Here is a 20,259-nt window from a genome sequence, read left to right on the forward strand (position 1 = left end):
CAATAAATAAATAACTTTTCTAAAAAAGGGAACGGGAGAGAAGGGGCTGGGGTGTGAAGGATTTATTCAGTCAGACAACAAAATAAAACAAAGAAAAGCAGTAAATCATCACATTTGAGAAGCTGGAACCAGACTATCTTTGCCATTTTTGCTCGACAAGTGATTGAAATGATAAAAACCGTTGACAATTCATTTTCTGTTTCGTTTAAGCATTTAAAAAAAACAACCTTTTATAACTAGATATATAGTCTTTAATCGTCTTTAATGGTCATTTAATGGTTTCGGTCATCAACTGGCTCTCTAAAGTGGGATATCCCTACTTCAGGGCATAAACACTGTTTATCTACGAGGCCTCTGATGTGTTAAACATGACTCATCTGAAGGATGTGATGGAAATCTCCTAAACGTTATACAGTAAAAAATATATATATATATTCTGACCCTGATAAATCATTTTTGGTGTTTAAATGAAGGCTGCTGGGAAAGTTCTTCTGCATGCTGAGCTTTACATAAGCAACCTAGTAATACGATCATGTTGACATATTATTGAAGAAGACTTTCAGTGGGATAACATCTCTTCATGCTACAGTGTGTGTGTGTGTCTGTGTGTCCTGCCAACACTCAAAACATTCAAGTGACCTTAAACAAACATGTTTACATGTGAAATGATTTCCATTTTGCTTCCCATGTGGATCCAGGAGTTGTCAATAAAACGCATTTGCCATTCTGATTTGAGGTTGTCCTCCTGTTTGTCGTGAACTTATAAAAGTCAAGGAGTTTGCTCCATAATTGTAATTTCTTCTGTTACTAGAATCAGTATGTGTACACATACAAAGTATTTGACTCAGTTTTTGCGTTGTTCTTAATGTACATACACAAGAAATAGACATACATCTAAAAAACGACAACAAAGCAGTAAAAACTATTAAACTAATAGTTTACTGAGAGTATACTTTAAAGTGTACTTTCATAAACTAAAAAGTGGGCTACAAGTATATAACTAACAGTATACTACGAATTCACTTGTAGTAAAGTTCATATCATAGTTGCAGTACAAAATTCAACTTGGATGTAAACTTAAAGGTCCCATGTCGTGCTCATTTTCAGGTTCATACTTGTATTTTGTGTTTCTACTAGAACATGTTTACATGCTGCAATGTTAAAAAAAAACTTTGTTTTCCTCATACTGTCTGCCTGAATATACCTGTATTTACCCTCCGTCTGAAACGCTCCGTTTTAGTGCATTTCAACGGAACTGTAACGGAATTGCGTTGGTAGGCAACAGCTTGGGTCCATGTTTACTTCCTGTCAGCTGATGTTATTCACATACCCTGCAACAGGAAACAAACTGGGACACATTTAGAATGTTTACGTTTAAAACTTTGAAATGGACTAAATATTGTAGATTTGTGACATCACAAATGGACAGAAATCCTAACGGCTGGTTTCAAACTTCAAATTTCTGAATACGGGCTGTGTGTATTTCTCCGTATATTGAGCGTTTGATAGTTTAACAGTATTTATATAGCACTTAAACCTGCTTTATAATGTAAAATACATGAAAATCTCACTTTTTACAATATGGGACCTTTAAATTTAAAGTATACTTTAAATGTAAGAGTAAACTAAAAAGTGGGCCAATTTAGTCCCAAGATGTATTGAAGTAGTACACTTACAAGTATACTACTAATACATTGATATTAGTATACTACATAAAGTATACTTGATAATAAACTTGAACTATAATTAAGTTTACTTCATGAAATAAACTTTAAGTATACTTCTTTTTTGTAAGGGACAAGCAGAGAGCTTGTCGGACTGTTTTTATAGTTTATAGTTTTGTAGGCCCAAACTGGAAGTTATCATCGCCCTGGCAACCAAACCGCTGGGAACAAAATTGTTGACCTGATAACTGATATCTTGTTAGAGAAGACTCTTCTTTTGTTTTGCTTCCTGTGTGTTATTACTCGGAGGAGGGGATGGTACCTGGTCCAGAACTTTCAGGATGTCGAGCATCTTTCTGAGAAGATTACCAAACATGAAAGCAGCAGAACAGGTAATTTACCTCCTCATTAGCATCACCTGTGTGTTAAACTGTCAGCTATTTTGTATGAAAAATCCTACATTGCAAAGTAACATGTAACTAAAGCTGTCAAATAAATGTAGTGGAGTGAAAAGTATAATATATTTTCCTGTGAAATTGAAGTATAAATTAGCATAAAATACAAATACTGTGTAGTATTTCCCCATTTAGATGGTAAATCTGCCTCTGTTATTTAGTACTGAAGTACATTTACTGTAATACTGCACTAAAGTACATTTATCTGTTATCTTTTCTTATATGCGCAAATTATTATTTATAATATACAATTTATAAAATACAATATGCACATGCAATACAACATGCACACATACATACACATACACATACATATACACATACATATACTTAATTATTTAAATGTTCTGCTACTTTATACTTCTACTCCTCTACAATTTAAAGGCAAATATTGCACTTTTTACTCCTCTACATTTTACTGACAGGCAGTTTAGTTACTCTTCAGATTCAGATTAATAATACAAAATATAATCAACAAATGATTTATTATTATAGGTTGACATAATACATTGTTGATCACAAGCTACCCAGCATATAAAGTAGTTAAATTAGTCCCAGCATTACCATCTGCAGCATTAAAGTTATGTACACATTAATGTATTAATAATAATTATAATTCAATAATATAATATATTATTCTGAAATTGTCCATTTTTCCTAATGAGTGCTTTTACGTTTGGTACTTTTTGGACTAATGGTTGCAGCTCTATTTTAAATGATGTTTGTACTTTGTTCATATAAAAAAATAACATATGTTTAACTATGATATTTCCCTCTTGAGATGTAGTGGAGTAGAAAGTATAAAGTAGCAGAAAATAGAAATACTGAGAACCTCAAAATTGCAGTAAATCTATTACTCCATCATTTAACATTTCAAATTGTTGATGTATCAGATTGTATCAGTAAGACGTGTACTTATAGCAATCCTACTTACAGTTACTTTTGGTACTTTAAGTATATTTTGATGCTAAAATGTATTTTTATTGAAGTAAAATTTTGAATGCATGACTTTTACTTGTAACAGAATATTTCTACACTGTGGTATTGCTATTTTTACTAAAATAAAAGTATATTTACCCTATCTCTATTTCCATGATATGGAGGATAAAGTGTGACTGTTACAGTTTCTCTATCAGATTAAAATACTCTGCTGTATGTTCTCTCTTAGCCCTCTCATCTCAGTATAGCTTTTTTATTTCTTCTTCCTCTCAGCTGCTTCAGACTCACTGTGCCAATCCCTCTCAACAGTTTTCTTTTCATTGTTATGCAGATGAAGCCCAGTTAACTCGCCTCTGTAAATCCAAACGGGATGAAAGTTATTCCAGAGGAATCTGCCTCACTGACAGAAAGTGTCTTCGCCATGTCTTAAATGAAACTCCACTGCTGCCATCACAAGGTCCATCACTCCAACATGAAGCGCTGAGGTATGGTGACTGGATATCAGGTGTTTTGTAAACTGCAGGGCGCTGGGGAAAAGTGTGAGCATCAAAAGTTTTTATCAAACATCACTGAGCATATGAAAGCAGTCGGCTGGCAGAACTGGGACAGCATGAAAATAATAAAAAAACAAATTTTTATTGCAACATTAATTGTTTATAATAATGTTTTTATGCTAATTACGGTACATCATAGCAGCTCTCTGATGCTCTCTAGTGGGCAGGCCGGCTGTCACAGTTTCCACTAGAGTTCATAATGGTATATTTGTATACCATATGTTATATAATAGTGGAGAGAGACGGGGATTATTTATACAGAGATGTGACAAAAGCAGGAATGTTGTGTTTACACGATACAAGTCTTATAGGATGAGTCCTCACAGCCTTGTGTACTTTAATCCCCTGAATAATACAGAAAATAAACCAGCAGCTTAAGTAAAAATATAAACACAATAATGTGGAAATACTCCATTACAAGTAAAAGTCGTTTTACAATTGTATAATATACATAAATATAAATTAGTGGGTTATAATTAGCATCACTAATGTTGCAACCAGCACAGATGGGGTTAATTTCAGCTACTTCCTTTACTGCTGGGTAGCTTAATCTATAATAATACATCATAATTCATTAGTTTATTGGTATGTTTTATTAATAATCTGAATCTGCAAAGTCAAATAAATGTAGTGGAGTAGGAGTAGCATAAAACGGAAATACCCAATTAAAGTACAAGTACCTGATAATTGACTTCCTGACTCCATTACACGTAAAAGTCCTGCATTCAAAAGTATTATCAGCAAAATGTACTTAAAGTATCAAAAGTAAAAGTACTCATTATGCAGATAAATGGCTGTTGTCAGTGTTTAGATTATCAAGAAAAATTTTAATGTTGGTCAAGGCTCATTTTAACTACTTTTAGGTTTGTCAGTCGATTAAAATAGTTAATCGCGATTAATCGCAAATTAATCAAAATTTGTATCTGTTCAAAATGTACCTTAAAGGAACATTTGTCAAGTATTTAATACTCTTATCAACATGGGAGTGGGCAAATATGCTTGCTTTATGCAAATGTATGTATATATGTATGTGTTATTGGAAATCAATTAACAACACAAAACAATGACAAATATTGTCCAGAAACCCTCACAGGTACTGCATTTAGCATAAAAAATATGCTCAAATCATAACATGGCAAACTGCAGCCCAATGGGCAACAACAGCTGTCAGTGTGTCAGTGTGCTGACTTGACTATGACTTGCCCCAAACTGCATGTGATTATCATAAAGTGGGCATGTCTGTAAAGGGGAGACTCGTGGGTACCCATAGAACCCATTTTCATTCACATATCTGGAGGTCAGAGGTCAAGGGACCCCTTTGAAAATGGCCATGACCGTTTTTTCTTTCCAAAATTTTGCGTAAGTTTGGAGCGTTATTAAGCCTCCTTCTCGACAAGCTAGTATGACATGGTTGGTATTAATGGATTCTTTAGGTTTCTTAGTTTCATGTGATGCCAGTACCTTCACTCTAGCTTTAAAACCCACTACAACCTAAAAATCACAAATTGCATTAATGCTATTAATGTCTATTACTTGATTTGATTGTTTGGTTTATAAAATGGTGAAAAATCCTTATGTCCAAAACCCTAAATATTCAGTTTACAGTGGTAAAAGACTAAAGGAAACCAGAAAATATTCACAGAAAATATTCACAGAAAATATGATCTAGTAGTAGTAGAATTAGTATAAAATCTTTATTTATCATTTGTACTGAAATTAAAAGTAAAATATTTGCCTCTGAAATGCAGCAATATAACGTAGCATAAAATGGAAATACTGTCCTAAAGTAAAGTAGGATTACCTCAAATGTGTACTTAAGAACGGCACTTGAGTAAATGTACTTTGAAATTCCATCACTATTAATCATAATTCTGACGTACTTGCATATGCAATGTGTATAATACCAAAAAGACATAAAGAATGAACAAAAAGTCAATGAATTGTGAAAAACGGGTTTATTCCTGCCAAGGATGTTATTTTCCCTGAGAAGAAGTTTCAGTGTTACAGAAGTACAAAATGTAGACTGGTCACAGTTAGAATAATCTCATTTAGCAGCTATGTCCACACAGTTTCCTAATTATCAACGCATACAAGATGTGACACAAAAAACAGTTAGTATTTTAGTAGGAATAATTAGAGAACTCAAAAGGCCTGTCCTACTTTTGATTTCCTTCCACAGACTTTATAGCACACAGTGTTTTCATTATAACAGGCTCAGGCCCTAATCTCCTCGAGAAGTACCCACTGTGCCATCCAGTATTTCACCCCTTTCATTTTACATGCGTCAAAACTTCAATCCCTCTTTTTTCCCTCTCTTCCACACATTACCTAGACAAAGTCACAAGTCCCAAAGGTGCTTTGATTGTAATGAGCTGCTGAGCAAAGAGCTTAACTCCCGCTCATGTCTGAGTTTTTATCCACACTCTGAATGTTTCTGCTGTTTGAGGCAAAAAACGATTAACTCAAAATGTTCACTGGAGGAAGCAAATACTTCTGCACCGATTCACTCCTCGTCTAGAACGTCTGACTAACAGTGAAACTTTGCATCAAAGGAAGTGACTTTTCACAATTTATTTCCCACATCCTGACTCACTAGGCTCACATTTTGGTGATGTCGACAGAGTCGTGAATGTCGATCACCTGAAACCCCAAGTTGTCGATCCCCAACTTCTGCTGGTTGTTGTGATTTTCTCGGTTCTGGCTGTTGTGGTTGTTGTGGTTTATCTGGTCTGCGTCTGTCTCGAAGCAGTGGACGCAGTGCGGCGTGGTCACCCGGACGCTTCTGGAAAAGTTTGAGAAGTCCACGCGGTACTTTCCCGTCTTGGTGCGGGAGATGATGGGCAGGAAGCTGAACCCCCACTGGATCTCCTGAGGGATGTAGGAGGTTCGGACCTGACAGGAGGAGCTGGTGGACTCGGCCGTCCCGTCCAAAAAGACCACCAGCTCAAAGTCCTGGTGGGGAAGAGAGTCCGCTGACAGCTCATAGAACGGACTCGATCTGTTGATCACATGGTAGAGGGTTAAAGGGCAAACAAAAAACAAGTTATCCTTGCCGGCGTCGACCGTAAAGTCAATGTCCACCTGGTCCAGGATGATGGTGTCTCCATCTGATGTGCTTGTTGTCCTGAGCAGCTTGCCGTAGATCTGGCTGCCGATTAATAACGTCTTTCGAAGGTTTGCCACTCTGATCAGGAGACACAGACTTCCTTTCTTCAAGCAGACGACGGCTGTGTCGCTGAAGGTCACAGTCTTTGCCCTTTTTTTGGGTAAGGAGATCTTGGCCAAGATGACGCCACACATGAAACAATTGATGAAGACACCGATTAGAGATTGGACGATAAGTAGAGCCACGGTGCCGCCACAGTGCCCAGTCAGCGCCCTGCCACCGTACCCAATGGTGGTCTGGGTCTCCAGGGAGTAGAGGAACGCCGTTGTGAGGCCGTTAACATTGTCTATACACTGCACGTGTCCGTCTGTGCGGTTCTGCCCCGTCAGATCTCCGTTGTTCTTGGCGATCCAGTACCACAGCAGGCTGAAAACGAACCAGCTGCCTGTGAACGAAGCCACAAACAGGAGGAGAACGAAACGCCAGCGGATCTCCACAAACGTGGTCCAGAAGTCCACCATGTATGCAAAGTGGTTGCTGTATTCGATGTTGCCGAACTCGATGTTGCAGTGCCCGTCTTTGGTGACCAAGCGAGTTTTGTGGCTTCGGTGTGCAGCTGGCGGGATGTGACCCTGGAGCACCGGGAACATCCTGGAGCTGGAGAGAGCAAGAAGTCACCTCATACCAGTCAAAGTCAAGTTCCCAAGATCACAAATTTGCCTCAAAGCGCTTCACAATCTGTACAGCATGTGAACCCATCTATCCTTAAATTAAAGTTAGATTTAGGTGGAAACCAACAGAGCAGCTAGCAGCTAGTAAAAAACATGTTGAATATTTTCACATATTTAATTATTCAATTCACTTTAACGAACACAAAGTTAAAGGGATCGTTTGGGTGTTTTGAAGTGGGGTTGTATGAGGTTGTTATCCATAGCCAGTGTATTACCTACCCACCAGCACGGGAGTAAAGAAATGTACTGCTGTGGATGGGGCAAGCAGCAAAACGCATTTAAGACACCTAAAAAAATTTGTTCAAGTGTACGCTATATTTAGAACATTTTCACCGCTTTATCTCGCCGTCAGACAGCCCTTTCCGACTGAAGCCGTTGTATCCATCTATGTTCTTGCCAAAACCACTAGACTCCATTTTACTAACAAGTATTGTCTGTGTAACAGAAGCCTGTTATATCTTATTACTCTGTGCCATAGAGCTCCAAACACAAATGTGTATTAATCCGCCGCGGAAAATAGTCCCCAACAAATGCATTATTTACTTCTGTTTGTTTGATTAAAAACTACAGTGTCCACCTGTTACAGTAGATTACTGAGCCTTTAAAAAAAATTTAACTATATATTTGTGACCTGTTGTTATAGGTTTACATCGTCATGTGGCAGAACTAATAACACAGTGTTGGTTTTGGCCTTTTCAAGGGATTTGTTGACAAAAACAAAAATATAGAATATCACTGGCCTTTATCATTTAACCTGAACCTAATTGAGTTATCTCAATGTCAATTAATGTCTTTTCAGGCAAATTGAAGTGATTAATGGGTGTCATGACTTCAATAGCAGCCATTTCACAAATAAGAGTATGTGTCAGTCAGAACATACAAATAAACAAGCAGGGAATTAATGACAAGTCTGTTTAGTACGGACCTACAACAGGACAATAGTTATTGTGTGCGGTAGTTACATTACCAGTCTGTTCTGTGCAGTATGAACCACGTGGTCCTCTTTGAGCCTTACATAACAGACTCAAGATTTACGTTCAAGAAAGTAGTGGGGAAAAATGGTACTAAAACTTGAGAAACACATATTTTTGGAATAAAACTTTTCAGACTTTAAGAATAATCTAATTAAAACCAATTTTATATATTTGTTGTCAACTGTCTTTAACCGTTTATGATCACACAAAAGTACTATTAACTTTTCATTACGTACATATTTCATTATTTTTACATCATTTTGGTGTTGGGCAAACTAGAAAAACTACTTGTTATTGTGGTTTTTTCCAGTTAATAAGGGTTTAAAGAAGTACTGTCAGCACTGGATCACTTTAGTTCTTTGTATTACATAATTGGCAATGCCACTATTGTATATTCTGTACGAGACCACAGTGGGAAAACTAGAGAAAGTTTACAATCATATATAATCTCTAAGTAATAAATATGTTAAAGTAACTTTCCTCTGTAAAAACAATACTGTACATGTTAGATATTAGACTCATTTGGATTGTTAGAGAAAGGAACAGCGCTTGAAATATGTCTCAAAACTCTAGACACAAAGTCTAAAAAGTCAATAATTCATCCACTCTTGTATTCTGTAAAACGAAATAGAGAAAAGTTGAACGTACCTGCTAAGTGAGACCATGGGCCCAGAGCGCTCACTGGATCTCCACTGGAACTTTAGACTCTCTTTCTTTTAGCGAGTGGCCATGGAGGCGTTGGAAAGATTTTAATCCACAGTGAAATTTCCTAATCCCAGCCACATGCCACCGTGTATGCTGGCTTCATACAGACAGCGGAGCCAGCCAGAGAGCTCCCACCGGGCGCCGCTTCAGGGCGACTCCCTGCATCACTCAAATAGTCACCGAAAAAGTGACTGGATGCTGTTGTCAGTATAAATCCTCACCGGCATGAGGAGAGAAATATTCAGTGCTTTTGTGTGGCAGAAGGTGCATCTATTGAAGGGGCCTATCTGGCCGGTGCTGCACCCATGCTGTTTTTGTTTTCAGCCCTGAAAACATTTGGGATTTGCGTCGGGCCTCACAAAGAAATCCCTCAATTGCGTTTCCCCTGGTCCCCCTTCCCCCTCCCGCATTCGAACCTGTGAGGCTGCCTCACATTTGCATCAAAATGAAGAGCTGCGGGGACAAAATGTCTTTGCCATATTCTCTTGGCTGCAGAGGGACCAGTTTCATATTTGGTGGAGCATATTTCCATGATCTGTTATGATTACAAGAGAGGGCCCCTCAGCGATGGCTACAGATGCCATTAACTGCATGTAAATGAGGGGGAGCGGGAGATGGATGAAGATGCAGACAGTGTTGCTGCTGTATTTATTCAACTGCAGAGACTCTGCAAGATTTTTACAGGCCACTGTACTAACTTCCTGCCACAACACAGTCAGTTTAATCAGGTGCATCTGTAAATACACAAGTGTTTTAAGCACTAGTTTTGAATTTTCAAAATAACAGCCAATGCAGAGCTGTACATAAACATTATTAAAGGAAAAATTAAACACTTTGGGAGATAAGCCCATTCGCTTTCTTGCATAGAGTTAGATGATGTGTGTGTACACTCAATATGGAGTTAATTTAACTTAGCACAAAGACTGGAAACATGAGAAAACAGCTAGCTTAGCTCTGTCCAAAGGTCACTAAATCCACCTAACAGGTCCTCTAAATCTCACTGATTAACTTGTTATATGTTGTTTGTTTAATACGTACAAAACTGAAGTGTAAAAAGTTGTTTTTGTTTAACTGGACTATTTCTTGGTTGGGACCCGTTGCCTAGCAAACACCAGACTCCAGGAAGTCAGTGGTCAAAAACAACTTATATCTTGATTTCCAAGTTTCCAGTTTGTTTATTTGTCGTATGCACAACAAGTACAGCAAGCAGTCGTTGGCAATGAAAGTCCTGGGTCTCAGGTACTCTCCAACAATGCTCATTAAAAATGTTTATATATATAAAAAAGGAAAATCACACAAGTAAAGGCAAAATGAGAATCAAAAGCATAAAGTAGTGAAGTTAAATTAGCAGTATTTCAAATGGATAAGGGAGCTGTAAAAAGGATGTATATGCATGATGAGAAGTAATACATATATACGGAGGTGTAAACAGGAATATATATGTATAGAAAAGTAATACATAAATATATATACACAGAGGTGTAAACTGTTTGTAAAATAGTAAGTAGAGTAGAGTAGAGTAGAGTATATAGAGCTAATCAGCAGTCCCCATAAGCTCTCAGCGATTACGGTTTGTTTTCTAACCCTCCACGTGCACGATGGTGTCGCTTGCTTGTAATAAGTGACTTTCAACCCTCTTGTGCAAGTGCTGCCTCAGTACCTCTATGGTTCTCATTTCACATTGCAAAACTTTAAAATCAAAGTGACAGTTCGATCAATCAAAAAGGAATCGATGTGCAATTGTAGTAGCTTTAATAGCAATGATCATAGATATCTAAAGAACCTTTAATCTACTGTAAACTAGGGGATGTTGTTGCAGTGTATGAGTGGATTTTAAAGTTTCAGTAGGCAGTGTATTTATGGTGTCATTGGGCAAAAATAAGCGACCGTTTTATAAAAATAACTTGTATTTGCTCCATTTCTACCCACTGCTGCTTTACAATCTTTATTTATCTCTGTAATGGAAACAGAATCCACTTTAGCACCAATACGGTGTAGTTTGCACAGTAAGTTTGGTACAGGGGACTTTTTTTGTTGTAGTTCTACTTTCACAGTTACCTCGAATATAAAGAAGGGACCTCTCCTCTACAAGTAAAACTGTTGGGGGGGGGCTTTTGCCAATAACTGCTCTGCAGTTTCAATCTTTCTGCAGGTCTGTGGTGTTTTGCTGCAGGAAGTCAACATGTGGAGGATGTGGAGGTGGCTGGTGTCACTATGTGGGGAGGAGAGGAGGAGGGAGATTCACGAACCACTCTTTAGTTGAGGAAACCACAACACAGTTTGTATCATCAAGCTCAGCAAACCAGACAAAATGGTCCCAAATAATCAGTTATTCAGTGGAGGAACGTAATTAAGTACACTTAAGTAAAATTTGTAGTACTTAACTTGAGTGTTTCCATACTCCTTTATACTTCTACTCCATTACATTTCAGAGGGAAATATTGTACTTTCTACGACATTTATTTAACACCTGTAGTTACTTTTCAGATTAAGATTTTACAGTAACAATGTATGTTATCTTCTAAAATATAATGTATTGTTGGGCCGGTGCAAAAACGTCTGTCACCCTAGTTTTTGCGGTGTGTCCCGCATCGTCGGCTCTAGTCTGCCCGTGTCGGAGGCTTTTTGGCCGGTTGAGCTTGTTGAATTGTCGGCGGAGCTCGACAGTGAGAGAAATCACTCTGATTGGCTGTTCAGCTTAAGCGAATCGGTGCATGAGAAGAGAAACAGAAGTGAGGAAACGCACCCATCTGAGTTTTCTCATGCACAAAGTAAATATACTCCAGTATTCTCCTCTTTAACTGACCAATCTAAGACATTTCTACTTCTATCAGGTCATCAGTTAGGGCCTAATAGAAAGGACTCTCTACAAAACCTGCTGTAATGAACTAATTACTAATAAATTATCAATCTAAATTGATCCTGAGAGCAGTAAAAGGCTTAATGTGCTGCATATGAGACAAATTAATATGTGAGGAGTTAAAGTATTAAACAAGACAGCTTTATTAACTAAGCCTGTCAGAGCTAATATTTGGTAAATAACCTCATCGCTAAGACCAACAGACACCACAATTTAATATGCATGGACCTCATTAATCCAGTGTACATCCCGCACTTTAAATATCATTAATAATGTAAGGGTATCAGGGTCTTGAATTAGGTGCTTTTATTGCTCATGTTCTACAAGAACGGCATATTTTCCACTTGGCTTAGAGTTTTAGTAATGATCTTTCAGTTATAACATGCTCATCTTAGCTGTTTTCATTACTATGTGACATTTTCAGTTTTTAAATAGTTTTAGAATAAACTAATTGGTCCTGATCTGTCCTCTCTCTTCTTGTTACTGACTTAAAATAATAAATCATTTCGCTTTTGACTTCCAAATTAAAATTTTGCTGAAACAGTTTGCCTTAAATTTGACTTATAAGAAGGGGTGATGCTCCACACTACAACGCTAGTTACTTGATATTAAAATCACACAGAAATGGCTCCATCTGGTGCACAATGTCTATACAACACCTGAAATACTCGTAATGTTGTATATTGCTCCATTTGCAGTAGCCGGGTAAAGAAACAAAAACAGTCATTTTGCCTCACACAACACAGGAGTTGCTGGTCAACCGCTGCCTCGATCAGCTAGTTTGTGTTATTGTGTGACTTTGGTGAATCCGTAACAACCCTTTAAAAACACCAAAAGGTCCCAGATCGTCTAAACGATGTTCCTCTCCAGCATGGGTTCCTGCTCCAGAATGCGTCTGAAGCCGAGGCCGCTCAAGTTCAACGTCGTGAAATTTCCATCCAGGATCAGCTCTGCCACAGATCGACCCACCGCGGGGGAGTGCTGCAGGCCGTGGCCGCTGAAACCGGTGGCAAAGAACATGTTGTTGATGAGAGGGTGCAGGCCAATGATGCCGTTCTGGTCGAAGGTGTTGTAGTCGTAGAAACCAGCCCAGGCACTCTTCACCTGAGGGAGGGAACAAGAAAAACGGTGTTTTAAAACAACATAAAAACAGCCACATGTCCTCTTTTCATTTAACAAAACTAAGGTACAGACACTGCACAGATGACCAAATCCTTATTTTGTGATTGCATGAATAAAAATAAACATAAATACAGGTTAACAGCTGTGTGATCGGTTATATCAACAGTTTAAATTAGTGATTAGAGAGAAAGTTACAGTTGTTTTCTTAACTTTGCTGCCAAACAGACGACTGGAAACGTTACTCTGTCATTAAATCTAGTGTTCTCACCTATACTGTTTTAATACAGAAAAATCCACAAAATAGTTGTTCTCATTTACATATTTTTCTCTCTCTGTTGTCAGACAACTGAACAAGTATGAAATAGTGATACAATCAGCGCTCATGTGGTTTTGATAAAATCATTATTTTATTATCGTGACGTCTGACAAAAAGCAACATAAATACTGCTGTGTGATGTGCACACTGTTTCCTGCACACACTGAGACACAAAGCCGGCGTTTTCAGATTTAAACTTAACGAGCTTAGTGACGGAGGGCTGAAACTGATAAAAAAAATGTGTTTTTATGAGCAGTATAACACAGTTATAATGTCATAAACCACAAAAAAATGAAAGTTGATTTACTTTGATAATGTATTTTACAAAAATTGGAATAAAATTGAATCTATATATACAACATTTTTCTAACTTCCAACAAGTGTTACCAATATTGGAAACAAATTGAGGCTCCACTTGCTATGCATATTAAACTGTTTTCTCTCTGTGTAAACAGCCTTCAGTTCGGTCAATGTTTCACTGATTTTTTTTTGTCACGTGACTGGAATTAAACATTTTAAATCGATTGACAGCCCTTATATCAACGTGTCCCTACCCTTACCTTCAGCTTCTCGAAGGCAGGAACACGAGAGGCCAAGCTGGGCCAAACCTTGTCCTCAAAAAACTGGTGGTCCACCTCCAGGTTACTGGTGTCTGGCTCCTCCAACTGAGGAGGAAAAAAAACACCTTCTATTTAACTTTTTTATTCATAAAACAGTAAAGAAAAAAAGCTTTGAACTAAAACAAACCTCCTCTGGTGATGTCCCGGCGATGTAGTTCCCTCCTAACCCCTCTCTTCTGAAGTAAACTCCAGAGTAATCAATCAGGAAGGGAGTGTCTAGACCTGGACCATCAGGACAGTGGACCACATATATATATCTGAAAAAAAGCAAGTCATATCTTACATACAGTATATTCTTACAGTCCTGCGTAAACTGTTACTTTTATGTCATTAGAGCATTGATATAGTTCATCGGATTTGGAAGTGAACACCTTTAATGAAGTTAGTCAGTTAGAATAAAGAGCTGCACTGTACGAGGCCACCGCCGGTCCCTTTCAAAGACAACTAGACATTTTGACAAAAGGGAAATATGCCACTTGAGTCAATGACCGACCTTTTGCGAGGCTCAACAGGGACCGGGATTCCAGCGATGGAGTCTTTGGGACCGAAGCCGATTCCCAGCATCTCTGCCAGTTTAGCAGAAAAGGCTCCTGCTGCATTCACCACAATGGCACATTCAACCGGCTGGTACTCCAGACTGTTAGGCATCTGCACCTGCTCGACACCAGACATTATCCCATCATGTACAACACAACTAAGGAAAGGAATTTCCAATATTTTATTGCATATCAACCACATTAACCAATACTACCTAAAATTTGCGCTGATTTTAAGGAGATGTTACATTTTCCAGAAGAAAGAGGCGGCACTTTTTTTCCTGAATGTTTTTTTTTTTTTAACCAAAAACACAGAAATTTGTCTGACCCAATGTGCCTTTCCCCCCCCAAAAAAATACTAGAATATTAAAGGGGGAAAAGGGAAATTAGTTCTTAAAGGCTGTGTATAAATTACAAGTTCATTTAATGTAAGGGCTCCTAAACTTTTTAACCTTGGCACTGAGACTGCACAATTAATCTGACATGTTGGTGAAAATGTTACCTATAAAAAAAATCTTACTTTGACAGATTTGATCCTCCTGAAATCCATTTGATCACCATCAGCGTTTGTCATCACGTTTACGGTGTATTTAAAATCTGTGGAAGAAACAGAAACATGAATACCAGCCAGCAGACGGTCGGTCATTAAACACAGTATGCATTCACACAGGCATAAAGGAAAACACTGCATGGTAATAAGACTAGAGTAACAAAGGGTCAGAAAATGGCCATGGGGTAGTTAAGCTTGGGAATTAGCACTATTTCAATATAAAAATCATACCTTTTAATAGTTGGGGGGAAAATCCACATAAAATACTGGGTCTGAGGGCATGTTTTGGTTAACCTCTGACCTCCAGATATGTGAATGTAAATGGGTTCTATGGGTACCCACGAGTCTCCCCTTTACAGACATGCCCACTTTATGATAATCACATGCATTTTTTTTAATGCAGTATAAATGTGTTATTTTCGCCTATTCTAAAATGATGTGTTTGAATATTTCTGCATACTGGGGTCCCTAAACAGTCTTGGAATTAAATAAATTCGGTATCACTGTAAAGCTGAGACTCTTGTGGATCCAATGAGCCCAACTGTATTCATGTGTGATGATGTTGGTCCCCATAGTAGACATTTCATCGTAGTGAGACCATTTCTTTTAAACGTGACCTCAGTGTATAAAATGACCTGTGGTGACCTCTAGGATAATCACAGCCTCATGTCTTTGTGTCATAATAACGAACCTGTGACTTCTCCGCAGCACTGAATGACTCCCATAGAGATGGCCTTCCTCCTGAAGGCGTTCAGCAGCGTCCAGGGGTCGAACCAGCCCTCGTTCTCCAACCCTGGAGGTCAGGACGACAAGCGGTAAGAAAAGTTAACTCTGTTGAACAACAGGTAAATCAATAACACCGTGTACTCTTACAACCATATGAAGTGATTGAATGTTAACCTGCACTCACCATATGAAGCGAGCGCGATGTCGTCTGTGTTTATCCACGGAAACTTCTCTTTCACTTGTGTCGGAGAGAGAAGTGAAACTTTGGCTCCAGCGTTCCTACAATCATAAAGTGAAGTAATTTATTGACAAATACTTGTAATTATCCCTGGAGCCTCGTAATGTCCTCCTAGAATCTCTGAATGGATGACACAGTGACTTCTAGTTTTCAGATAGTTGTACTGAATGAAAGAGGACTGACACCTCTGGGTGCTGTAGTTCTCCTCCATAATGTGAGCCACCTTCTCATTGGCCAGGAAGAGGTATCCTGATTGGTTGAACTGGAGGTCCACTGGGTCTTCGTTCAACACGTCGAGGTGTTCCTGAGACGACACGGAGGTGCGACATACACAGATTAACTGTTTCATACTGCATACTACTGAGGAACGCAGTATGTACTTTATACTGCGTTCGTCAGTAGTATGTAGTAGGCGGTTTCGAATACAGCCTATATCTTGCTGTAAGGTAACCAACAGAGACTACAAGACCTACAAGTTGGTCAAACAATCAGCTCTTGCTCACATATTAACGTAACATACATCACTGTCCTATTCAATAATTTAAAGGCCCGTCATTCATTGCCAGCGTGCTGTAAAGCTGAGAGAGGCTGCACACAAACACCTTCAAACGTGACCTACATTGATGTTCCTCATGAAGTCTGCGGAGGCCAGGGAGAGGTGGATGTTCTCGGGCAGCGAGAACTGCTGTCGGATCCCCCCCGCAGACAGCACGGTGGAGGCCTGGGAGTACTGGGGAGAAACACATGCAGCAGGAAGCAGTTAATAAGGAACTGTGTAGAAGCAGGCTGATTATTCTGTTAAGAAAGTTGTTTAGGATTTCAGACGATAAGCAGTTTTGTCTAGAGCAGGGGTCAGCAACTTTTATTATCAAAAGAGCCATTTTAGGCAAAAAAAAACAAACCCAAATAATCCGTTTGGAGCCTCAAAACATTTGAGTATGTGATGAAGGTAACACAGTTTATAGTGTAAGTACATAGTATATAAATCTAATGCAGTGAGGGCAAGTGTAAGTGCAAGTACTACGGAGTATTAGGGCCACATTGAGGCAAAAAAATCTGAGATTTCCAGAATAAAGTCATAATATTACTAGAAAAACATTGTAATATTACGAGAATCGAGTCATTACTTTACGAGAAAAAAGGCGTAATATTACTTGAATAAAATCATAACTTTACGAGAAAAAAAGTCGTAATATTACGAGAATAAAGTCATAACTTTACGAGAAAAAAATTGTAATATTACGAGAATAAAGTCATAACTTAACGAGAAAAAAGTTGTAATATTACGAGAATAAAGTCATAACTTTACGAGAAAAAAGTTGTAATATTACGAGAATAAAGTCATAACTTAACGAGAAAAAAGTCGTAATATTACGAGAATAAAGTCATAACTTTACGAGAAAAAAGTTGTAATATTACGAGAATAAAGTCATAACTTAACGAGAAAAAAGTCGTAATATTACGAGAATAAAGTCATAACTTAACGAGAAAAAAGTTGTAATATTACGAGAATAAAGTCATAACTTTACGAGAAAAAAAGTTGTAATATTACGAGAATAAGGTTGTAATATTACAAGAATGAAGTCATAACTTTACGAGAAAAAAGAAAATAACACGTAAAATGACTACTTTATAATATTCTGACTTTATTCTCAAAATATTACAACTTTTTTTTCTTTTAAATTTCTGACTTTATTTTCATAATATTATGACTTTATTCTCGTAATATTATGACTTTTTTTCTCATAAAGTTATGACTTTATTCTCACAGTTTTTAACCCATTAGATGATGTGTGTAAGCAGAGTTTTTAATCCTGGGGGCCTCACCGTTGGGTCCTTCTCCACCACAACAACTTTCACCCCTCCTCGCACCCTCTCCTTCTGCTTGAGCCAGTAGGCGACGGACCAGCCCATCACACCGCCTCCTACGATCACAATGTCGGCCCTCTCCGGGGGAAGGTTCTTGTTTATCTCCAGGGGGCTCCAGCTGCTCCCTGGAAGAGCGTCCGACGCCTTCTTCCTCATAGCTGCCAGCTGGGTCTCCAGGTCTGGGTTACAAAAGTATACATTTTAATGTAATTCATCATAATTTGGCAGATGTTAACATGCACATTACAAACTTTAATGATTTTATGAAACTTTAACTACCACTCTATAATTCGGCATATATAGCAATTCATATATTAATAATAATAATGATAATAATTTGATATTAGAAAAATACTTCCAGCTGGGGTCTCCAGGTCTGGGCCACAAAAGTAGAAATTTTATTCTGAATCATCATAATGTGGCAGATGTTAACATGCACATTACAAAATCTAATTATTTTCTGAAACTTTAACTACCACTCTATATTTCGGCATATATAGCAATTCATATATTAGAAAAATACTTCCAGCTGGGTCTACAGGTCTGGACCACAGAAGTAGACATTTTATTTTAATTCATCATAATTTGGCAGATGTTAACATGCACATTACAAACTTTAATGATTTTCTGAAACTTTAGCTACCACTCTATAATTCGGCATTTATATCAATCCATATATCAGAAAATTATTTTATATAACAGTGTAATTGTTGTAAATCTTCTGTAGTGTAAGGAGCAATTGGAACAAAATGTAAAAGTTTACATTTTGAAATAAAAAATTATATGCATGCCGAATTGTAAAGAAACTTATAAAAATGCAACAGAGAGTTTCAGATGTGACATGCATGTTGCATTCATGTGTTTATAAACAAATAATAGTATAATTTGTGTATTTGTGAATGAGAAGTTGCACGTTTACTTCCTCTGATGTCCCCTCACCTTTGAAGAAGTCATTCCTTAAAGGTCTGCCTGTACTTAGGCTTTGACATAAGGTTAAGTGTCCATTCGGCCATGTGTGTTGTTGTGTCCCCAGTCTGCAGGTACCATTAAGTAGTAATCCATGAGCTGTCCTCACCTTCACATGCAGCCTGCGCCACGTGGACATGGCTGAGAGCTAACTAGTTACTGAACTGCAGGTCTACACTGTGTGAAACCAGAGCAGCTGCAATGTGAACAAACTTGCATGTCTTCTCTCTTGAGATGTGTGCAGTTAAATCTGTATATATGACAGCGAGGTCGAGTATAAGTCAAAATCAATAAAACAAGGAAGTGTAACCGGAAGAACTGTGTTTCCCTTCAAAATAAAAGCACATACCCCCATGCCATCACTTTGCAGCACCTCCCAGTTTGTGCCAGTCTGTGTCTTGTAATGGAAATTCTGTCAATTTCCCTAGATGAGTCTTAATGAACCCTGAAATAAAGATCTCAAACAGATGAAATGTCTTTGTTGTATTTTATTCTTATAAGAAGAGGCACTGGTTATACAGAGTCACACAGAGTCTGCAGAAGAATATTACAATGTGATTATATAGAAATCTACAATGGGGAGTGTGGGAAAAGGAGATGTTTTTCTACAGATAAGGAGTTGTTTTTCAGTAGAAAGTCAACACTCCCACTTTCCCACTACATGAGACATGCAGACAATAACTTTCTGCTATTGCAAAAGAGACATCACCACATACATAGTAATTTTCCATTACAGTCTCTCATGTATTAACGATAGACTGTCACAAACTGGGGATACGAACAGGCATAAATTTGTTTTTTAATCATAGAAGACTCTGTCTGTTATATAGTATTTTTCGAACTGAAACTAACGATTATTTCCGTTCAGTTATACAGGTTTATGTGCTGATTTTTATTGATTGAACAGTAGTGCTGACCCGAAAGCTTCGAAGCTTCGACCAATGCCATGGTAATCGACCATCAAATCAGTATTCAAATACTTTTCTTTAATTATTTATATATATATATATATGTATATATATATATATATATATATATTTATTTATAAGAATGTCATAATAAAGTATAAAACCCAAAATATCCCATGAAATAAAGAATAATCCCACCAATCGTCCCCCCTTTTTATTTAATAATAACTTTGTTTAAATTAGTTTATTTAATTTATTATTATTACTTTCTCATTTTTGTATTATTGTTATTGTTTTTTCGTGTGTTTTTTTATTATATCTTTTTATTATTATTATTATTATTATTATTTATTTTCTTAATTTTATTTCAATTTTGAATGTTGAGGTTGTTTTCTCTAGTGTACTTAATGAGTTTGTCTA

The 20,259-nt window shown here is 37.6% G+C and overlaps 2 protein-coding genes across 2 annotated transcripts; both read right to left on the bottom strand.

Moving 5' to 3' along the window:
• Positions 1-5,556: 5,556 nt before the first annotated feature.
• Positions 5,557-11,351, bottom strand: LOC119475861 (ATP-sensitive inward rectifier potassium channel 1-like). The gene is made up of 3 exons (XM_037748940.1): positions 11,227-11,351; positions 9,072-11,186; positions 5,557-7,375 (listed from the first exon to the last, which is right to left on the bottom strand). The coding sequence occupies exons 2-3, from the start codon at positions 9,086-9,088 to the stop codon at positions 6,211-6,213; spliced, it is 1,182 nt and encodes a 393-aa protein (XP_037604868.1). The 5' UTR covers positions 9,089-11,186; positions 11,227-11,351; the 3' UTR covers positions 5,557-6,210.
• A 759-nt stretch (positions 11,352-12,110) lies between these two features.
• foxred1 (FAD-dependent oxidoreductase domain containing 1) lies at positions 12,111-19,299 on the bottom strand. Its single transcript, XM_037748939.1, has 11 exons — positions 18,905-19,299; positions 17,924-18,144; positions 16,716-16,826; positions 16,282-16,400; positions 16,043-16,137; positions 15,824-15,925; positions 15,103-15,179; positions 14,540-14,700; positions 14,174-14,303; positions 13,987-14,091; positions 12,111-13,092 (listed from the first exon to the last, which is right to left on the bottom strand). The coding sequence occupies exons 1-11, from the start codon at positions 19,068-19,070 to the stop codon at positions 12,838-12,840; spliced, it is 1,542 nt and encodes a 513-aa protein (XP_037604867.1). The 5' UTR covers positions 19,071-19,299; the 3' UTR covers positions 12,111-12,837.
• Positions 19,300-20,259: the final 960 nt, after the last annotated feature.

Source organism: Sebastes umbrosus, chromosome 17 (genome assembly GCF_015220745.1).
Source record: "Sebastes umbrosus isolate fSebUmb1 chromosome 17, fSebUmb1.pri, whole genome shotgun sequence".
In the NCBI taxonomy this organism is placed as follows: domain Eukaryota; kingdom Metazoa; phylum Chordata; class Actinopteri; order Perciformes; family Sebastidae; genus Sebastes; species Sebastes umbrosus.